This window comes from Haliotis rubra, unplaced genomic scaffold (genome assembly GCF_003918875.1).
Source record: "Haliotis rubra isolate DU_JTF1 unplaced genomic scaffold, ASM391887v1 Scf268, whole genome shotgun sequence".
Classification (NCBI taxonomy): domain Eukaryota; kingdom Metazoa; phylum Mollusca; class Gastropoda; order Lepetellida; family Haliotidae; genus Haliotis; species Haliotis rubra.
In genome coordinates this window covers 302,458-325,009 of record NW_025766758.1, presented here as the reverse complement: position 1 = coordinate 325,009, position 22,552 = coordinate 302,458, and the positions used below count along the sequence as shown (strand labels likewise).

Below are 22,552 nucleotides of genomic sequence, written 5' to 3'. Positions count from 1 at the left end.
TGAATGTTCATCAAAGCACCATTTCCTGGCTCTGGGAGAGATATCGCCGGCAGAATGCGGTAGCAGATGCCCCTCGTAGTGGGAGACCTCGAGCGACCACTGCGGCGCAGGATCGCTACATCCGGATACATCACCTGCGTCATCGAACAGCTACGGCGACCAGTACCGCTCGACAAATACCCGGATTGAGAAGGCTTCTGCATAGACCGTCAGGAACAGGTTAAGGCAAGCTGGTTTACGTGCCAGAAGACCTTATTTTGGCCCTGTGCTTCGACAACAACATCGTCGACATCGAATTCAAGGGTGCACCAACGTTCAGGCCTGGAACCAACCGAATTGGCGTAGAATCTGGTTCAGTGATGAATCACGATTTCTATTGGAACGACGCGATGGAAGAATGCGGGTGTACAGACATGGACGTGAACGTTTCGCCGACGCTTGCGTTCCCCAGGTGGGCAGATTCGGCCGGGGAAGTGTTATGATGTGGGGAGCGATCACCTGCCGTAGGAGAAGTGATTTGGTGATGATCCTGGGCAACCAGACAGCTCAACGGTACTGTGACGAAATCCTACGCCCAGACCTACTTCCAATCATTGATCGCCAGTGGGAGTTGTTTCAACAGGACAATGCTAGGCCCCACACAGCACGTATCACTAGAGACTTCCTCCAGAACCACAACATCAATGTGCTCCCCTGGCCCTCAAGATCACCGGACTTAAACCCGATCGAACATCTGTGGGATGCCGTAACCCTCAGCCCCAGACACTTCAGCACCTCGCACAGGCACTACAGGCAGAGTGGGCTACGATTGGGCAACACGAGATTCTGAGACTTATTCGTTCGATACCGAGGCGATGCCGTGCAGTTCCGGATGCCCACGGTGGTCACACGAGGTATTGACTTCAGCGCCACCACACGTCTTCATGTGACACTCAAACTGACTTTCCTCGAGTTGGTGCCAAAGACAGATAAGTGTGCATTCCCAGTGTGCAATTTCGTTATATTTCATTGACTCATAAAGCCTACAAGATGTTTCAAAATAAACAAAAAAATACAGTTGAAATTCCTATATGCGTTTCCTTTTTGGGAGAGTATATTATACTGAAAGCCAGTTCTTGTGTCATGCAATGAGAGGTGACAACTACCATATTCAGCTGGACGGTAAGGCATGAACAGGGGTGCGAAACACGTATCATGAGTGAGTAAATGGACGGAACGTTACACATGCTGCAATTCACAAAATTACATCACAACGGACCACATTAGATAACACGTCAGTGAGAACAGTCATGGTGACTGGGTGCCATCACGTTCAGACCACTTTTAGAGACATTCCTGTCAGACAATGGTGAACAGTAGGTATGCACTTCACAGATATTGTGAGTGAGTGAATCGGATTTAACGCATGGGCATGGGATTGGTTGAAGATTCTTGAAACATATTCAGAGCAAACCCGGATTCGAACCCTTATGTTAGGTTTCATATACCCTGCACAGTTAACTGTCGCACCCCAGCTGGGCCATCTGTGCTTACACTTAGTGGGTGAGTTTGGTTTCACGCCGCACTCAGCAATATCCCAGCTATATGGCGGCGACCTGTAATTCATCGATTCTGGACCAGACAATCCAATGATCAACATCATTAGCATCGTTCTACGCAATTGGGATACGATGACATGTGTCAGCCAAGTCAGCGAGCCTGACCACCAAATCCCGTTAGTCGCTCACACAGTTTCCATGTGGGCAAACAAAACCCATGAGGTCTAATACTACCACATCAGCAACACATCAGCAACACACCAGCAACACATCAGCAACACATCAGCAGTGATATTAATGATTACAGCAGGAAGCAAAAATCAGTTCCCTGAAAATAACACACCAGTGTATAGGGCTGTGCAATATTACCGGTAAATCGGTAACCCGCGATACGATTATCGCAATATGGTTCACATTCTGCAATATATTGGGCCATCCAAAGTTAGCTCCATTTGAATTATCTGCCCTTGATTTCCATAGCAAACTGACTGACTGACTGAGTTTAGTTTTACGCCGCTTTTAGCAATATTTCAGCAACATCACGGCGGGGGACACCTGAAATGGGCTTCACACATTGTACCCATGTCGGGATTCGAACCCGGGTCTTCGGCGTGACGTCCATAGCAAACAAATGTGCTCTAAAAGTGCCGAATACACTTTTATTTCTGTTGGTTTCATGTAACATTTCACAAGTGGAAGTGTCATTATAAGTGGCTCCAAATTTGCCAAATAGTCTACCAAATACATTACGTTTGAATGGTTTCATTTGGAGGAATTAAGTGGCCTCAAATGGACCGATTTGTATTTGGACTTACTGGTAGAGCATTTTGTTATTTTTGTTTCTTTCATAATGGGGCATATGATACTAATTCGTAGAAAAATTGTAGGACTGTATAATGACATTCCAGTCAAGGATCTTTTTTGTGTGTGTACTTGTCAGGTTTAATTCGTGTTACAGTTCTCAAGTACAGATTTTAACAGTGTACATAGCATTTAAAAAAACGAAACAACATTGTATGCTCCGGTGATAGTTTTTGTTTACAGATATTTCTTGTTTGCAAAATACAATGTAGTCAATGATCTTAGCTATTGGAGGTCACATGCGATGTTAATCTCAGGTAGTTCAACTAAATCTTGCTTTTGTTTCATTATGCAAAAGTTCATGTTAACACATTGAATCTGAATGAATCACATACAGTAACAATAATTACATACTGCACTGAAGTGCATTCTGTTTAAACAGTGATATTTGGGATGGGGAGCCTGAAAGTATGGTATTACAGCAACTGAGAAGATGATGTCGCACACAGAGAGCTATTATGAATTTATGATGTACGAACTTGGGCAGAAACCTTCCAGTCAATATATCACAATATATATTGCAATATCTCTTACATTATTGCAATATATCGCAATATGAAAATCAGGGCAATATCCAGCCCTACCAGTGTAGCTAGATCTCTGTGAAACGTGTACTGTGCCACACACTTACAGTGAATAAGTTTGGTTTTACGTCGCATTTACAGACCCGTGCCAGATATATTCGGACACCTGACGTAATTTCCATAGACTTACATGTTATTTCAGTGTAGCGTAAATAATTTTCATGAAGTGAGTTTAGGATGGATCTTTGTAAAATTTGACAGGCATATGTGAAATCATCTCTGATCTGCGCACATAATCTCAGTTCAGTTTTCCGACCACTATTTAACTAATGACATCACATTTATCAACTTAGGTATGGTTCCACAATGCACAATCCCATAGGCCGCCATGTTAAAGGAGTTCTCGGTACTGTACATATGTTGATTAACTTGTTGCCATTCGATAAATAAGCAACGGAAAATTAAACAAAAAAATTATATGATTGTAGGTAAGATGATTCCTCTCAAATATACAAAATTTCACTTGGATCTTACGAAAAATAAATTAGTGAAAATTATTTTTGTCACACTAAATTAACATTGAAGTCTATGGAAATTACGTCAAGTGTCCGAATATAACTGGCACGGGTCTGTAGCTATGTTCAATATCGCTTCTGGGTGTGACGACCGCCTCCGTGGTGTAGTGGTTAGCGGAAGGTCGCAGGTTCGATCCCCGACCGCGTCATACCAAAAGACGTTAAAATATGGTACTTGTTGGTCCCTGTCTGGTGCTCGGCATTAATGGGTACAACAAGGACTGGTCGGCTCGGAGTCAGTATAATGTGTCTGAGTGGGGTACTCATGCTTCACTGCGGCATGGTATCTCAGTGGGCTAGCACTATAAAACCAGCTTAAGTCTGGGCTAGTACAAGCAGCCGCACATACACATACACACGCATGCACGTCGTGATATGAGCGAAATATTCTCAAGCACGACGTAAAACCCAATTTCACCTCACCTCTGGGACTGACGAGCGAACGCTTGATCCATAAGGCTACTTTACTACCAGGGCAGTGGGACTACCAAGGCTGCTGTATTACGTTTCGTCTCCGCTTTCAGGAATATTCCAGCAGTATCATGGTGGGGGGACACCAGGAATAGGCTTCACACGTTTTCATTTTTATTTTATAGGATAGGATATTTATATAGCCTACATACCCACGCTCTAGTACATACTCAAGGGGCTAGAGTGTTCCCTTGATCACAGATGTCTTTTTTTCTGGCATTGTTTTTTAACCAACTCAACTCCGTGGGGAGTATCCAACTCTTGCTACCTGTTAAGCGCAGCGAGTTATCACACAGGCTCATCCTCACAAGGTATCCGTTAGCAGCTGGGTGGACTGGGACACATAGTCACAGTATTTTGTCCAATGCACAGGGGCGTGTCTCGCTTAGAAACAGTGTTAGAAAGACATATAGGTGTATAGACCCTACCCTAGTACTAAATAACAGGAAGACAACTATATGTCTCTCTAACGCTGTTTCTAAGCGAGACATACTGTCATACTGCACGTTACTACTAGTATACCCGCAACTAGGTGTCTGCACGTATTTGTGTGTCCACCATCTGATCACCTACCATCGGATGAGTGGGTTCTTGTAGTGCACAGGGTTGTGTACTGCACACTAGGGTTGTGTACTGCACACTAGGGGTTGTGTACTGCACACTAGGGGTTGTGTACTGCACACTAGGGGTTGTGTACTGCACACTAGGGGTTGTGACAACACTGTAAGAGCCTGCAAGTAATGTTAGCTCCAAGGTTTTTACACCCGGTCACAAGTGGTACCCATATGAGATACCCGGATGCCTGCATTATTTTCAGTGCTAGTCCACTGAGATACCCGGATGCCTGCTTTGTTTACAGTGCTAGTCCACTGAAATACCCGGATATCTGCTTTGTTTATAGCGCTAGTCCACTGAGATACCCGGATATCTGCTTGTTTACAGTGCTAGTCCAATGAGATACCCGGATATCTGCTTTGTTTACAGCGCTAGTCCATTGAGATACCCGGATATCTGCTTTGTTTACAGCGCTAGTCCATTGAGATACCCGGATATCTGCTTTGTTTACAGCGTTAGTCCACTGAGATACCCGGATATCTGCTTGTTTACAGTGCTAGTCCAATGAGATACCCGGATATCTGCTTTGTTTACAGCGCTAGTCCACTGAGATACCCGGATATCTGCTTGTTTACAGCACTAGTCCACTGAGATACCCGGATATCTGCTTTGTTTACAGCGCTAGTCCAATGAGATTCACGTTTAACTCACATGCAAAGGAAATACAGTTGTAAACGGTGACCCGGGTAAAAGCGAACTCTCCCACTAAGACGAGCCTCTGTGATGAAGTCTTTTCTATTGTTGGCGACCACAAACCGAAACATGAGTCCCGTTAACCTATTCAGACAATGACCTACTTTTCAGCCGTTCCGAATTTTCTCGGGTGAAAGTGAAAAGAGACACCACAAACAACTATGGTTACACCCAATTCTTTGCTTCATCAGAAAATGGTATTTACAAGTTAGTTTTAATTTTAAACTTTAATAACATCGTATTTCTATATTTTATGGCGAGGTGTAGGCAGCATGACCTTAACTTAGGCGTCACAGACTGCCCCTGTTTGATGAGGTCGTACAATGATTCACAATTCATCTGGCTCACTGGTTACACCTGTTATGTATATTTTGCACTTATGCGTAGTTTTGTAACGCACAATGTGATTGATATAATATCAAGTCCGTACCAGACCGCCAAACTTTTCTAGAGGCAGACCCTTGTTTTGAGATTTCCACGATTTCCAGATTTCCGTCCGTCAGATCACGCTGTACGACAGAGCACGCTGCACGACGTGTTTGTGAGGATTAGAAGGAGCGTAGTGTTGCAATATACAAGTGTTTAGATGTATCAATTAATACTGATTAATATTTAGGTATCCAGCTGAATGAATTGGTCTCAAAACTCTGGACTAGTTATTGTACTATGTTGCGCAATAGCACGAAACCCAGTCAGCAGGAAACGAGACTGTTGTGTAATCAATGTTTTGACTTGTGGGACAGTTTCAAACAGTTGGCAAGATGAACAACAGTATGGCTGAAATACTGCTGCAGTCAATTGAACTTACTTCATATGAAGAGATGAATGAACAAATGAACACTATTTCTTTATGTCGATATAAAAACTGGCCCTTCACCAATGACAAGTGTATAAATCCCTTGTAAGATTTTAGCAGTAGCTTTTGGATGACTTCAAATTTTACATTGCAATTACCAGTGCAATCATATGATGATGATGATGATGATGATGATGAATACATTGATGACACAAAAGAAATCATCAGACAAAGCGACTGGTCAACGTTAAAAGAAAACTAAGTACATATACAAAATGTGTTATATGCAGTTCTCCTGTGGAAGAACATTTGCCCATAGTGATCCAAGGCAAAATGTCTGGAATGGTTTTGGAATAACCAGACATATTATGGAGTCGTGAACACAAGTGACACATGGGTTCTTCTTCGTAGTAGTGTTCTACATAACGTTCCGAAAACGGATGTAAAATGTCAGTTTTGGTGGTGAAATAGTACGCTTCGGTTACATATTGGTATTTTTCTTTCCTCTTCAGAATCTCGATGTACTCCTCGTGGTTGTTGTGAAGGTACATGATATGGTCTGCTAACTCTTTAGGAGATTTGAAATCAGCTGTGTTGATGTAGGTTCCTGGAGGAGCGTCACGGGTGTAGTTACCTCCCCCTCGGGCAACCGTCACAAGGTCAAGGTTGAAGTTGTTGAAGAACTTCTCGCTGATGTAATCCGTGCAGAAGGAACTCTCAAAAGAAAGATAGAACTTATACGTGCCGTTGAGGTAGTCGTTCCACTCCTCCGCTGTCGACCTAGAAAATGCACCACTGCCACAGCGGCCGTAGATATCCACTGGAATATATTTCTGAAGTTCACGCGCGTACGCTAGGCGTCCAGATATGTCTATGCAGTTGCTAACCGCCCAAGCAACGAGCTTTGTTTTCTGTTTCACCAATGAGGAATAATCACGATTCACTGTAGTTTTGCGAGTTCTCAACTTTGCGTAAGGTCTATGTAGATCCGAATCATATCTGAAATCCATTGTCCAGTTGAATACTGACTTCCATTGTGGACGCCGAATCTCATCAACGAGTTTGTCATAAAACAGATACATCGGTTCATTATTATGGTAGACCCACACCTGGTCGCGGTATCGAACCGGCTGGTCGTTTCCTATTATATGTTGGGCAGACATGAGTACTGCGTGGGCATTCGGGAGATATCGCCTGTTCGTCGTAACATAGCAACCCAGTTCGGGACACCTTCTCAGTGGAACTCGTTCGGGGCTGTCTAGTACATATCTCGGTACAAAATACCATAGTATGGTTTTGCCCCTATCCCCGAATTCTCTGATTGGACAATCACTGTCTGTGCAGGGGGTCCTTGGGTTTAGAACTCATGGACACTAGGAGGCCGGTGACGGAGAGGATGGCTACGCAGATACACAGTCTAAGTCGACGCCATCTGGAACATAAATATAATAAAACATTGACACTTCAAAGTCTTTGAATTGAATTGTATTTAGAAGTGGTACGCATACAGGGTGGGAGGTTGTGGATTTAAAAAAAATAAATTTGTGTGTGTTTGTGCATGCGTGCGTGCGCACGTTCTGTGTGATCAGGTCGACAAGAATGGTGCTTTGTACATGCACGTATACTTTTTTTTACCATACAGAGAGTCTAACCCCGATAGATATTGCATCGTTTGACCTAGTGCTCAGACCCTCGAGGATCAATGAGGTGAGGTGAAATTGGGTTTAACGTCGTGCTTGAGAATATTTGGCTCATATGACGACGTGCATGCGTGTGTATGTGTATGTGTATGTGCGGCTGCGTGTACTAGCCCAGACTTAAGCTGGTTTTATAGTGCTAGCCCACTGAGATACCATGCCGCAGTGAAGCATGAATACCCCACTCAGACACATTAAACTGACTCCGAGCCGACCTGTCCTTGTTGTACCCATTAATGCCGAGCGCCAGACAGGGAGAGGATCAATGAACAGATGTCTAAAATTTAGGAATGTGCTGGGCTCTACATCAACATATAAAATCTACACACACACACGCATGCACGCACGCACACATCTTTCTCGCTTCTGTGATCCGCATATCTGGCTCATGGGTGGATTGTTTCAGGTGTTTGTGTAACAATGTGTGTTTTATATCGTCTCGTGTTATCGCTTTATCGGCTCGTGTTATCGCTTTATCGTCTCACGCTATCGCCTTATCGTAGGTTCCCTCAACTATCAATTCTTAAGCAGCGAATCATGAACATGACTGATTCAAACGAGATGGGAGTAAGAGCAATGGGCGTCTGTTTTACATTACACAAACGGCATTATTTTAAGTGCATTGGACCGCCTCCGTGGTGTAGTGGTTAGAGCGTCCGCCCGGAGAGCGGAAGGTCGCGGGTTCGATCCCCGACCGCGTCATACCAAAAGACGTTAAAATATGGTACTTGTTGGTCCCTGCCTGGCGATCGGCATTAATGGGTACAACAAGGACTGGTCGGCTCGGAGTCAGTATAATGTGTCTGAGTGGGGTATTCATGTTTCACTGCGATGTGGGCTAGCACTTAAAAAACCAGCTTAAATCTGGGCTAGTACAAGCAGCTGCACATACACATACACACGCATGCACGTCGTCATATGAGCGAAATATTCTCAAGCACGACGTAAAACCCAATTTCACCTCACCTTAAGTGCATTGTGTACCATTATCTACACACTTTGTCAATATCAGATAAGTGTAAGGTTCGTGCAACCATCATTCAAATATTTAAGATTCTAATGTTGTTTGTTGTTTTTTAGAAAACCATGAAGACAGATATGATTTTTGTGTGTGTAAATATATATGTAACATCGTAAAACTGTTTTATTCAATTCATCACGTTTAAGGAGGATTATATTCTTTTAGTTTTCATAGAACCTTGTAACCATGGAAACTGCGAGGTCACCCTGACCTGTACGTAACCCAGTTGGTGTGGGTTTGTGCGTTCGAGTGGTTTGGCGAGGCAAACAGTTGTTCTATCTTGGTCGCGGTGGGGGCGGTAGTAGGGGGGAGGGGCGTGTTGATGGGGTCGTTTATGGAGCTACAGATGGAGTTGAGTTCCCAGAGATTTCACAGAGCTGTGTAACTGTTAGACTTGCACAAGTCTCTTAGGTAATAATTAATAGTTTACATTTTGATTTGTAAAAATACAAATATTGCTCTAACAGACGGGCGTCCTTACTATCCGTTTATCTAAACTTGCCTCTTTAAAGGCCAGAATTACTACACGTCCATGGGCTTAGCACTCAATACAGCCTTGGAGTAGGGCTATGTGACTGTGGCTGATTTGGGGAAGACTGTTGGTTTAATGTGTTTGTTTAACCTGAGGTTACACATCCTGGACAGAGTTCATTCTAGGCCGCACCCTTGCGCCATTCGCTCTCTAATATTTAACAGGGTACTCCAAGGCCAAATGTAGAGATTGCATCGGAATCAGGTGATATGCTAGTATCTAAAGCCTTCTCACCCATGCTGCATGTCTTGACCATGCTGAACACCAGTGCTCGGCACCGTCCATTAGACCACGTGTTTAATACCCATGCTGTAGGTCTATGAACTAGGCTTGCACAAGACAGTCTCTAAGGTAAAAATTAGTAGTTTAAATAATAATTTAAAAAAATAATACATAACAGCCTGAGGTGCTTACTGTCCGCCTATCTTCGATTTGCCTCTTCGAAGGATAGAGTTACTGTACATCCATGGGCTTGGATTAAGGCTTAGTCTCTGAATATATATAATTTTGATAGTAACAAACAAGCCCATTTAAATTGAAAAAGAGCCCCAGGGAGACCAGAGATTCAGAGAACCTGGGGAAATCTAGACTTGCTTCGTTTAGGGCTTTAGCACTACAGGGTAGGCTAGGCTGTAGGGAAAATAATGTGGTTCAGGGACTGTGAGACAGACTACCATGGGCTCAGCAGTCAGTGCAGCCTTGCAGCAAGGCCAGTCTATGAGCGGGATACTTTTTCAACAGTGGATTTAACCGTGTTTGTTTCCAGTAACCTGATACCTTATGTGGCTAGTTCCATATCAACAAAAATGTCTGGAGTGTGGGGGGTGTCACACTAATTACTGGATAACACGTTCACTGCTGCTAAAAGATAGGTATTCTAACATCTGGCAAAGGACACATAGCACACCTAGACTTGCAGAAGTCCCTAAGGCATAGGCGGATCCAGAGGGGGGGTGTGGGGTGTGGGGTGTGCAGGGGTGCGCGCCCCCCTTTTTGTGCTAAGAGTTTGTTAAATGACCATTGAAACCAGGGTGAAAATGAAATGTGCACCCCTCCTTTTCTCAGTAGTGTGCACCCCCCCTTTCTCAAAAAGCTGTATCCGCCCCTGCTAAGGTAATAATTAACAGTTTAAATGATAATTTCAAAGAAATAAAAATATTCCTCTAACAGACTGGCATACTGTCCGCTTATCTAGACTTGCCTCTCACGAGGATTGAATTACTATACATCCATGGGCTCAGCATTCAGTATAGTCTGTCTCACAGTCCCTGAACCACATTATTTTCCCTCCTGCCAAGCCCTATCTGCAATGATAAACCCTTAATAAAGCAAGTCTAGATTTCCTCAGGTTCTCACTGGGGCTCCTTTTCAATTTAATGGGCTTGTTTGTTTCTATCAAAATTATATATATTCAGAGCCTAAACGTTAGTCTACATTCAGTACAGCCTTGGAGCAAGGCTAATGACACACTGTACAGGTTCGGGCGGGTCGTGTCGGCGCATCCATGCATGTAAATCTGAACGGCGCATCATGCTTGGCAAGCATGGCAACTCAAGCAAAACTTTAGTACGTCTTTGAAAAACAACACGCAGGACGAACACTACACCTATTCTCGCCTCAACGGGTTTTGAGTACTCTGAACTCAGCCAATGACTTTCAATCCGTGTTTAGAATGATTGTGAGAAACCTGCAAATCGGTGTATTGAGAAAAACCAAGGCGCTTCGTAAAATTGGTTTCGATAGGTCGGTTTCGTTAGGTGAACCAATCGGTGTGCATGTTACAGCTTCACACTTTTGTTGCCATAGGGTACACAACGGCTGTAAAACGCCTATATCAGTCTGAACATCTTGTATATTTTCTGCGAATGAACAATGAACACAGATCGTAAGATGTGTATTATCCACAAGATAAACAATGTGTTTACGAGGTATGGATAAGTTCAGGTTGAGAATTTCGAACCAACATTATCCTCGTGTTATTGACTTTCGGAAGCTTAAACATTCATGAACAACAATAACTGTAAAACATGCCATTAACTCAAAACACAGCCCGAGAACATAAATGTATATGTCACTGTCATACTCATCATCATCATAAGGATCACTGTTCATTGTTGAAGTGTCCAGGTGTTTTCAGTTCAAAGTGTCAGGTTGAAAACTCAGACTTAGTGTTAGCTTGACTCAGAAAACTGTTCAATCAGTATTGGAATGTTCAGTTGAGTTGTAAATGAACATAAAGATTGGGTTCATTTATAGTTTATTTAGTCGTATGTTTCAAATACGTTTTGATGTTAACTGTTTTATTAATGTGCTGAAAATGGTTTTCTTCTTGACCTTACCTGGATTGAAAGTTTAATAAAAGAAGTGAACTCATACTAGTAACAAGTAGCGTATGGCTGGTCACAGCAATTTGACATGACCCACATTATTTTCTAAATGACCCACATAACTGGGGGCTGGTGGGCCATGGGCTCACCTTTAGGAAATGCTGGAATAAACATTGCAGATCATCCACAAGCTAAACCAAGCGTTTTTTTGGTGGTGGTTTGTCCTTCGGCGAAGCAGTTTTCGCGGCGAGGGGCCAAGGTGCATTAATTAATGTCACGCATATCTGTCTTAGGGGCTGGATTCACAGGGTGGAAGCGCTGTCCACACGAAATGTGGAGTTGCCCCAAAAGCAACCTCCATTTCCTCGCTGGACAGTGAAACAAGGACACGTGGCACAAGAGTAAAGGAAGGTTTTCCCTCGCATTTTCATTATTTTGCAAGTATATCAGGTTTTGCCATTTGGCAGAAGGATCTAGAAAGTTACAGATCTTTCTGTAATTGCTTGACACCCTCTATATTTATTACAATTGCGTGTTAAGCGAGGGCACCCTCCTGAGTATCAAAACAAGATCGCGGAAAATGATCGTTTCAACACGAAAAATAACATCCTCATCAGCAGACACACATTGTTTTTGGCTGTCAGTTCTTAGATATAGTGATTTTAGGTCTTCATTCGCAGCTTAGGCTTTAATGCGTCAGTATTTTTTCAATTATGGTCGAAAAATCAATATGTACATTTTATATGGAGTTGTTCACGTTTAACAAACAAACTGTCCATTGCGTTGTGATTTTACTGTCCAGGAGTTGACAGATTATAGTTTTAACCGTCAGGTGATCAAACGTTATTCTAGAGATATTTGTTGTGAAGAAGAATGTTTTGTTACTGCCTACCTGGCGTATTTATTACGATTTTTATCTTCAAGTACGATTGTACACCCTCATTGCAGTTTGTACCCTGTTTGGGATTTATTGGATGCAAACCTGTAAAAACACATATTAATTTGCTTTAAAAAAACATGCATTCGTTTCACTTCAGCTTTACTTGCCAGCATACAACCGAAAGTAAATTTATTCAAAATCGTGACAGTAATATACGTTCATTGATGATAGATATAGATGAAGTACTTCGGTAGATGTCGTGAAAATACAAAGTAATATGATCGGCTGATTTTTGCTTCCCAACCAGTGGCATCATGGCGGAGCGTTCATTGGGCTCATATGGGCCATAGGATTCAAACATTTTACAAAATCATGTACGATCAGAAGTGTATTAAAAAAATATACAAATATACATCTACCCCAGGAACAACCAAGACCAGGTTATTCCAAAGTATGTACATTGTTCATACTATCATTCAGATACTAGTATTGCACATTCGGGTAAAGCACATCACTAAACGTCTGAAAACCAAGGGATATCAAAACATTGATTTCATAATAGTCTCGTTTCCTGCTGACTGGGGTCCGTCCTATTGCGCAACGTGGTACAATTACCAGTTCAGAATTTTGAGACCAACTCATTCAACTGGATATATAAATATTAATCAGTATGTTTTGATACATCTAATCACTTGTATACTGGACATTACTCTCCTTCTAATCCGTACTCTGTCGCACAACGTGCTCTGACAAACGGAAATCTGGAAATCGTGGAAATCTCAAAATGAGGTTCGGCTTCGAGAAAAGTTTGGCGGTCTTGTACGGAATTGATATTATATCGATCACATTATGCGCTACAGAAATACACCGAATAGGCGCAAAAAACACATAACAGGTGTAACCAGTGAGCCAGATGCATTGTGAAACATTTTTTACGACCTCATGAAACAGGGGCAGTCTTAGTTAACGTCATGCTGCCTAAACCTAGTCATAAAATATAGAAATACGATTTTATTCAAGTTCATTTGTAAATACCAATTTCTTATTAAACAAGGAATTAGAATTTAGTGTAACCACAGTTGTCTGTAGTGTCTCTTTTCACTTTCACACGAGAAAATTCAGATCGGCTGAAACGTAGGTCATTGTCTGAAATGGTTCATGAGACTCATGTTTCGGTTTGACCGCTGCCACATATGCGGGAAGTTCTACAAGTCTTCATTTGGCCTCAGACTGCATGTTTAAGGGATCCTTCACAACAACTACCGTTTCCACTGCCAAGTCTGTGGAAAAGAGTATCAAAAACTGTGGGATTTCAACAGTTAATGCTCTAAAATCAACGTCACTGCATGGACAGTTACTTCAACGTAAACATTCAAAGCAATGGACAGTTTCAAAACAACAGTTTGATTTTTCGACGATAACTGAAAAATTACCGATGCATTAAAGCCTAAACTGTGAATGAAGACCTAAAATCACTATATCTAAGAAAGAAAGGTGTGTCTGCTGATGAGGATGTCATATTTCGTGTTGAAACGATCATTTTCTTTCGACACTCGGGAGGGTGCCCTCGCCTAACGCGCGATTGTAAAAAATATAGAGGGTGTCAAGCTATTACAGACTGATCTGTAACTTTCTAGATCCTTCTACCAAATGGCAAAACCTGATATACTTGCAACATAATGCATGTGCAAGGCAACACTTACCATAACTCTTGCGCCACGTGTTTTTCTTTCACTGTCCAGCGAGGAAATGGAGTTGCTTTAACTCCACATTTCGAAAGCGGTGTGTCCTTTCTGACACAAAACGTTTTAGACCTATGGCTGAATGATACATACACAAACAGAAATGTGAGCACCGTATCTTGAGGAATATATACATGAAAACGGTCTATTTGAACTCAGGATCCCGTTTTCGACCTCGGACCTCTCGTTTCGTTGTAAATAGTTCGTCACGATTACAACCCAGGCGGCAAAGGTAAAACGCTAATCATTGTCATTTGTCGCTTGGGAATCCATATGACTTTTGAAGTGTTTATTGAGCGACTCTTATTGGTGGCCTGACTAACAGTCCCTGAACCACATTTTTCTATCACATTAGCTCTATTTTAAAATCCAAAAAGGCTTTGTTCGGTATTTTGAAAAGGTTATCAAAATTCGAGCACATGAAATGTGATGTCTTCTTTAGAATTTTTGACACTAAAGTAATGCCTATTTTGCTTTATGGTGCCGAAGTATGGGGTCTAGACTGTGATTGTAATTCATCCATTGAAACAGTGCATACCCTAGCTTGTAAATACTTTGTCTGTGTTAAACTATGTACCCCTGTACGTGGCGAATTCGGGAGATACCCTATGTATATTTTTGCGTACAAACGCTGTATTATGTATTGGTACAAACTGTTAAATATGCCTTCTATACGTTTCCCTAAGAGATGTTACAATGTATTACTGTTAGATGCTTCAAATGGTAAAATTAACTGGACATCAAAATTAAAAAACCTATTGTATACAATGGGTTTTGGATACGTATGGGAAAATCAATTTATTCCTAATATAAACCAGTCCTTTTTATTTCTGAATTCATATCTAGAGCCCAAAACACATATTTACAGGAATGGCAGTCAAAAACTTACCTATATTCTCAATTTAATTTTATTTTTGGTGTTGAGCCATATCTCCATTGCATTACTACCAAGAAATTTCGTATTGCCTTAGCGAGGTTCAGGTGTAGTTCACACCAACTGAATATAGAAACTGGTAGATATATAAAAACCCCAAAAAACTCAAGATTGTGTGAAATGTGTTCCTGTAACTATGTAGAAAATGAATATCACTTTTTACTGATTTGTACTGCCTATGATGATCTACGTATACGTTTTATCCCTGTCGATGTTTTCAACCATCCAACCTTGTGTAAATTTAATCGACTGATGAGTAATGCTACTCCTCTTGTGTTAAGAACTCTTGCCATGTTTATCTTCTATGCTAACAATCGTCGTCGCTACAGTTTGAAGGCTGCCAATGTATAACGTTGTACCATGGGCCGATGACCTACATCCACATGAATAAAGACTAAAGATTTTTCCCCCTTCCGCCCAGCACTGTCTTCAGTGTTAAATCACTAAATGAAGCACGATTTCCTAAGGTTTACTAATCTAACGTCTTATTTCTTTTCAATTTAAAAGGAATTATTTGTTTCCATAAAAATTATATATATTCAGAATCTACTTTATTACCTCACTAGATACTTAACTGGTTTAGGTATAAGACAATGACATTTCAGTATTAAAGCATTTCGATGCGAAAAATGCGAGGTTCCTAACTGTGCTATCCAGTTTTCACTTCCACTGGGACATTTGTGTAAAGAAGCCCCTTATGTTATAGCGAAGCTGTACATGTTTCAGGAATGGGTACAGAGCGACCCTTTATAACTGAATTCAGAGTATAACTTGAACAATAAGACCCCAATCGCTCACCACCCCGACCCCTAACTGATACACACGCACACATTCGCGCGTTGTAATTGAGGATATATTTGATAATTTATTTTATTCATTGGACAAGGAACAACTTGTCTCTTTCTAAATTAATTCGCATATGTCCGTTTCACTCCATAATTATCCGACAGCTGCAGTTTAATTTTAGATGAGCTTTCAGATAACAGATATACTCTCACCATGTGGCTTTGATGTTTTCACGGGATGTGATCAGGTTATTCCTGATATGTGAATAAAAGCCGTTTTAGGAGTGAGTAAGTGAATTGAGTTTTACGACGCTATTATCAACAGTCGAGCAATATCACGGCGGGGGACACCAGGAATGGGCTTCACACATTGTACCCATGTGGGGAATCGAATACGGGTTTTGGGTAGGTTACAACCCCCCCCCCCCCACCCAACCCACACACACACACACCCTGTATTAGGAAGTAATTACATAGATATGGTAATTTCCGTGTGTATCTGTGCAGTAAAATGGCCGCTTGGTGAATAAGCATAATAATACGATTTCAAATATAATTTCTTTGATTTGGGAAGAACTTGCCTAAGTCTATGGCTCCCCCGGTATTCGTTCTATCAGATAACAGAATGTATCCCGTCAGAATATCTGTGTAGGGTGTATAAGTATCAGCAACACTATCGGGTCAGGTCACCCTCTATTTGAGTGGCACACAGAGGACGTGTTGGTCTACTGACTGTCTAGACTAACATCTAGTCTCTGACATGAACATACTTTACAGAAACAACTGTTCTTTAAAAATAATCATAAAATATAATGAAAAGGAGCCCCGAGTCTTTCTTCATTTTCGGAGACTAAACAAATCAGTAGTCTGCCATACAGGCCCTGAAGCAAATATACTCCCCATCAAAAGTTTAGACTCACTAGTGTAAATTTAGCCATTTACTTAAGTCAACTGTTCTAAAATAAATTTTGCAGAACTTTCCATACTGATTAATGTTACTGTTTACACATGAACTGATGTATTGTAAAACACATTTGTAACGTTGAAATGAATATTGTCATGAGTTCAATAAATGATGAAACTCAGTGAAAATTGACGAATTCGTAACAAAGTTTACACCAAAACGCAGCTGTTCACATGCACGATATTTTGACATGATTTACAGCAATTTGATGCATGATCCTCCTGCAACTCATCTGCATGAGGTTTTCAGTTGGTTCCCCCAAGTTAGTGGAGAAACTCATCTTCGATGTAACCATACATATATACATAACATATAGTGAGTGCTTTAAGTGAGTCTAAACTTTCGATGGGTAGTATATATCCAAGAAAGCCCACACAAGTATAGAAAATGTGGCAAGTCTAGATTGCGCATAGCTTCTGAAAATGAAGAAAGTCTCAGGGCTCCTTTTCATTATATTTTTTTTTTTTACTATGAGCTTTTTTTCTGTAAAATATGTTCATTTCAGAGACTAGTTGTTAGTCTCGCATGTGTGCGAGAAAGGATGGAGACAGCACAACACAGGTAAATGATTCAATAATTTGTCGGCACGTGCTCCACGTACACCTGGCTGTTCCTCTCTTTGCAGACCTCTCTCGTAACAAACTTTGTCAAAATTTGAATGATAGTTTGTTAAACATTTTTAGGACATAACTTCTGCACACAAAAAAAAAAGAAAAAAAAGTTGGTCTGATGTTTTGATCATGATCAGTGTTTCATTGAGTATTATGTGTTTAGTAGTTTTCGAGTTAGATTGCAATTCATCGGTCGGACTTTGAGCCAAACGGACTATAAGAAGGAATAAATTAGGAAGTACTCACTGTTACGACTAAACACTACTGATAACGGATGATAGTTTCGAATCAAAACATACTGAGAATCCAATGATCGGTAGGTTGTCTCGAAGATCGGATAACTCGATATTTTTTCTTGGTCCCATGAATATCGAGACAACGGTGCTCCACTGTACACAGTTTTGTTTGTCTTCCGGTGTCTAGTGTAATGACACATAGTGGCTGGATGGAGTGAGGGTAGCCTTGTTCCAAGGCTTAATGAATGCTAAGCCCATGGATGTATAGTAACTCAATCCTTCGAAGAGGCAAGTTTAGATAAGCCAACCCCAGTCTGTGACCCCAGTCTGTTATTTATTATTTTTTTAGAAATTATCATTTAAACTATTAACTTCTACCTTAGAGACTTGTGCAAGTCTAGCGTTAGACTAACAACTAGTCTCTGAAATGTACATATTTTACTGAAAAAAACGTTCATAGTAAAAAAATATATATATAATAAAAAAGGAGCCCTCAGACTTTCTTCATTTTCAGAAGCTGAGGAAATCTAGACTTGCCACATTTTCTAGACTTGCATGGGCTTTCTTGGATATATTTGCTTCAGGGTCTGTACGAGAGACTAGTCTAGAGTCAGAGGACAGGCAGAAGCATGAGTTAATATGAAACACTAGTGACAGCTGGAGATCAACTGATAATAACAAGCTCAGACTAACGCTTGTTATCTGAATATATAATTATGATTGTACCAAATAAACCCATTTAAATTGAAAAGGAGCCCCAGATATACCCGAGATTGAGAGCCTGGAGAAATTTAGACTTGCTTCATTTACGGCTTTAGCATTGCTGGGACGACAAGGCAGTAGGGAAAATAATGTGGTTCAGGGACTGTGAGACAGACTATTACTTTACTGTGCTCGCTTGTGAACTCAGCAGATTGGTACAGACCTAAACTTGCACACGTCTCTAAGGTAATGATTAATAGATAAAATGATAAATTTCTAAAAACATAAATGTCCCTCTATCTGTACTATCCACTTATCTAGCCTTGCCTTTTTATTTTTATTTTTATATTTTTTTTATTGGTTCCCAAGATTACAATATTGCAGATATACCAAGCCGTGATACGTATACGGCTTAAAGTAATATGGCTACATGATGTACAGGTGATATATTTCTGTATTAATATATTTATAAACATGCATAATTCATTAAATAGATAATGTACAGATGTATAGGTGACATATTTTTGTATTAATATATTTATAAACATGTATAATTCATTGAATAGATAATGTACAGATAATGTCAGGTACAAGTCAATACAGTTTGAGTCATCTAAGTACTGGGGAGAGAAGGCTCCATTTATGATGGAAATTATTTATTTTATTATTTTTTGCTGATATATGTTTTTCCATAAAGAATATTTCTTTTAGAGTTTTTATATAGAAAGTTAGATTTGGAAGCATATTTTTAATACTGCATAAGTGAATATGTCTCTTTGCAGCAATGATAGAATTAAAGGATAGAATTACTATGCATAATGAACTTAGCATTCAGTAGCAGCTTGGAGCAAGGCTAGTACCAACCCAGAAACTGTGGTAACCTAGACTATATACATTCTTAACTTGCCTGGTCTTTCTTGGGTACATTTGCTTCAGGGTCTGTATGAAAGACTAATGCCTGTCGTTTTAGTCCAGTTTTAGAGATAGATACTAGTTTTATTTTTTGTGTCTGTGATTTTCTAGTTGGTTTTACTGTCCTTTCTTGACAGGCGTTTAGCCATTTACATGTATTTATAATGAACTTAAAAGCTAGTTTTAGCCACGATATGGCTGAAATAATGCAAATGTGACTTTAAATTTTAACTCACTCACACACTCATGGTGTATATTTATGTTTGTTCTTAAAGTCTACAATAGTCACTCATAACCCTAAACGGGTGGCTCACTTTTATTCTGTATTATAGCTTATATATGCCCTGTATTTTACAAGTGAGATGAGACTCAAATAAATAATCTGTCTGTCTGTCTATATATTCTTAACTTGCCTGGGCTTTCTTGGGTATATTTTTTCAGGGTCTGTATGAATGACTAATATCTGTCGTAAGAGGTTCGTTGACTTGGTTGACACATGTCATCTTATCACCATTGCGTAGATCGATGTTCTTGATGTCAAATATTAGCCTATCTTTCATGCCCCGGAAAATAAAATCTCACCAGGGTTCTTTTTCAATTCAAATGTGGTTTGTTTTTCTCAAAATATTTTTTTTTTCAGAGACTAAACATTAGTCGACCACGAAGGAAAAGGTATATGCATAATGGTCGGAGCTAAGATAGCAGAAACTGTTTTCGCGATTAAAACATAATAAACCATAGTTTTTAAATAAAAATTGGGGTACATGTTTCTGATGACTTTATCTTTCACCCAGCAAATTATTGCAGTTGTCTAATATTCTCCTTTAATAACACACGTGACCCGTTATCGTCAAGAAAATGAGTTCCAATTCTTTGTGTAATAATAGACTAGTCGTCAAAATTATACAAATGACTTCCTTCCTTTCAGTAGCGAATTAAGGACCTAGTTTACCCGCTTTGAACTATTACAACTCCTGTATTTCCTGAGATCACTGGTGCCAGATGGGTGTTAGTCTGTCTCACAGTCCCTGAACCACATTATTTTCCCTACTGCCTAGCCCTCCCTTCAATGCTAAAGCCCTGAATGAAGCAAGTCTAGATTTCCCCAGGTGCAGAATCTCCCAAATCACTAGGGCTCCTTTTCAATTCAAATGGGTTTATTTGTTACTATCAAAATTATATATATTCAGTAACTAAGCGTTAGTGTAGACAGGCGTGAGTGTAGGGCGCTGAAATAGCCTTGCTCCAAGGCTGTACTGAACGCTAAGCCCATTGGTGTATAAGGTTCACTCTCACTTAGCCAGAGTCTAACCAAAAAGGTCTGCACTGCACTATGGCTATTAGTCTGTCGTACAGACCCTGAAGCAAATATATCCAAGAAAGCCCACGCAAGTCTAGAAAAAGTGGCAAGTCTAGATTTCCTCAGCTGAACCCCTGCAAAACATTTGACATAGTCGTAACTAACTGACATATACATGAAGAGTATTTTGCCATTGCGGGGGATATTGATGACTTTTTCTCCTTGTTACATTATATATATGCGACATCAATTAAACTTCCACATATAGTGCAGACACAACCTTTGGATTTTGGAAAGTATAAATAACTTTGGAATTTTTTTTGGTGAGATCAGAGACCATATAATAGATTAAATAAATAATAAATAACCTATTATATGGTCTCTGGTGAGATCCAGTTGTCCAGCCACAGGAATATCAAGAGATGCTACCCTTAGCTAGTATCCCTGCTTGCTCTCAAAATAGATTTGGCGACACTTGATACTCATTACCCCAAATCGGCCCACACCACTGGCAGTAGGACGGGGAGGCGGTGCGGGCAGTAAATACTCCTGTCACACACAATTAAAGCAGTAATGGGTGATAAGAACCTGTGTACATGTTGTGAAATTCCAAGAAATCATCCCTCTGCAGATTTGTTTAGTCTTTTTTTTCACTATGAACTTTTTTAAAATAAAATATGTTCATTTCAGAGACTAGTTGTTAGTCTATATGGCTATGTGAGAGACCTGTTTTGACAGAATCTGGCTAAGTGAGAAGACACTACGCAAGTCTAGGCGCTAACATAACCACAGCTGTTGTGGTCGGAAGCGGTTCCTAATTAACCCAGTCTTGTGGAACCGACACCGACACACAAGCAGCGTGACACCCCCACCCCCTGCACTCAAGTTACCGCGCGCCATTCCTTACATATCCCGATTTTACTAAACGTTCACAAAAGTCACTGGTATAACTGTGTGATGCGTACATCACGGTGAGTTCAGTGAACCGCTACAGGACAGGATTTCAGACAGGATTATTTCTTTCCCACGTATTGCTGTGATATCTATGCCCAGTTCCACCACGTGTAAATGTCATGGTGGTAGTTACCACGGCAACAATTAGAGGAAGCTGGGCCTTGTCGCTTGATCTAGTTTCACCTGGTAACGTCCAAGTTTAAATGGGATAAATTGAGATGGCACTGAGGTATAATCTGACGACACTGAAGTATAACCTGAGATGTTACTGCGGTATAAAGTATCAGGGTACTGGAATATAAATTGTGAGCGTACTGAGGTATACATTGTACATTAACAAAGAATAACATCCCAGAAAATTCCTTACCGGGTTAACACAAGAAATGCTTTCGCCATGTTGTCCAACAGAGTGCCCTTGATAAGTGTCCTGATCCGTTTCATGAGTGTGTCAAGACATCCATAACTGTTTGGGCTGCACTTCGCCATCACCTGTTGTTGAGACGCGATCGGTGTTACTAAATGCTGTCGACGCGCATCATGCTCTTCGGCTATCGCGTCCAGCCCGCCCCATTCCAATGCTCTTTCTTCTCGCGGGGCTGGATCGTTGAGCCCCGCGCACACTAAGCAATTTGTCGGGTGTGGAAGAGCCGGGCCGACTCATCGAACATGTAGTGTATGTTTGCGTGTGCGCGTGCGTGCGTTCGTGTCTGATATGTAACACATTAAATTTTGCGATTATTACGTTCCTGTTTCTGTTTGTATGTACAGTTGTTTCGAAACCACAAATGTGCTTCACACATAACCGCCATGGTATGGTAAAAGGCTATACGTGTACAAAGGAACATTTTTGTACAACTGAAGAACCCTTGCCTACTGACCTTG

The 22,552-nt window shown here is 40.8% G+C and overlaps 1 protein-coding gene across 1 annotated transcript; it reads right to left on the bottom strand.

The window, feature by feature from the left end:
* Positions 1-6,111: 6,111 nt before the first annotated feature.
* Positions 6,112-22,272, bottom strand: LOC124280465 (glycoprotein 3-alpha-L-fucosyltransferase A-like). The gene is made up of 2 exons (XM_046716401.1): positions 22,038-22,272; positions 6,112-7,505 (listed from the first exon to the last, which is right to left on the bottom strand). Exon 2 carries the CDS (start codon positions 7,234-7,236, stop codon positions 6,298-6,300), a length of 939 nt encoding a protein of 312 aa, XP_046572357.1. The 5' UTR covers positions 7,237-7,505; positions 22,038-22,272; the 3' UTR covers positions 6,112-6,297.
* Between the last annotated feature and the right edge of the window lie 280 nt (positions 22,273-22,552).

Excerpts from the sequence above, each read along its gene's own strand:
- LOC124280465 (XM_046716401.1), bottom strand. The coding sequence starts at position 7,236 with ATGTCTGCCCAACATATAATAGGAAACGACCAGCCGGTTCGATACCGC.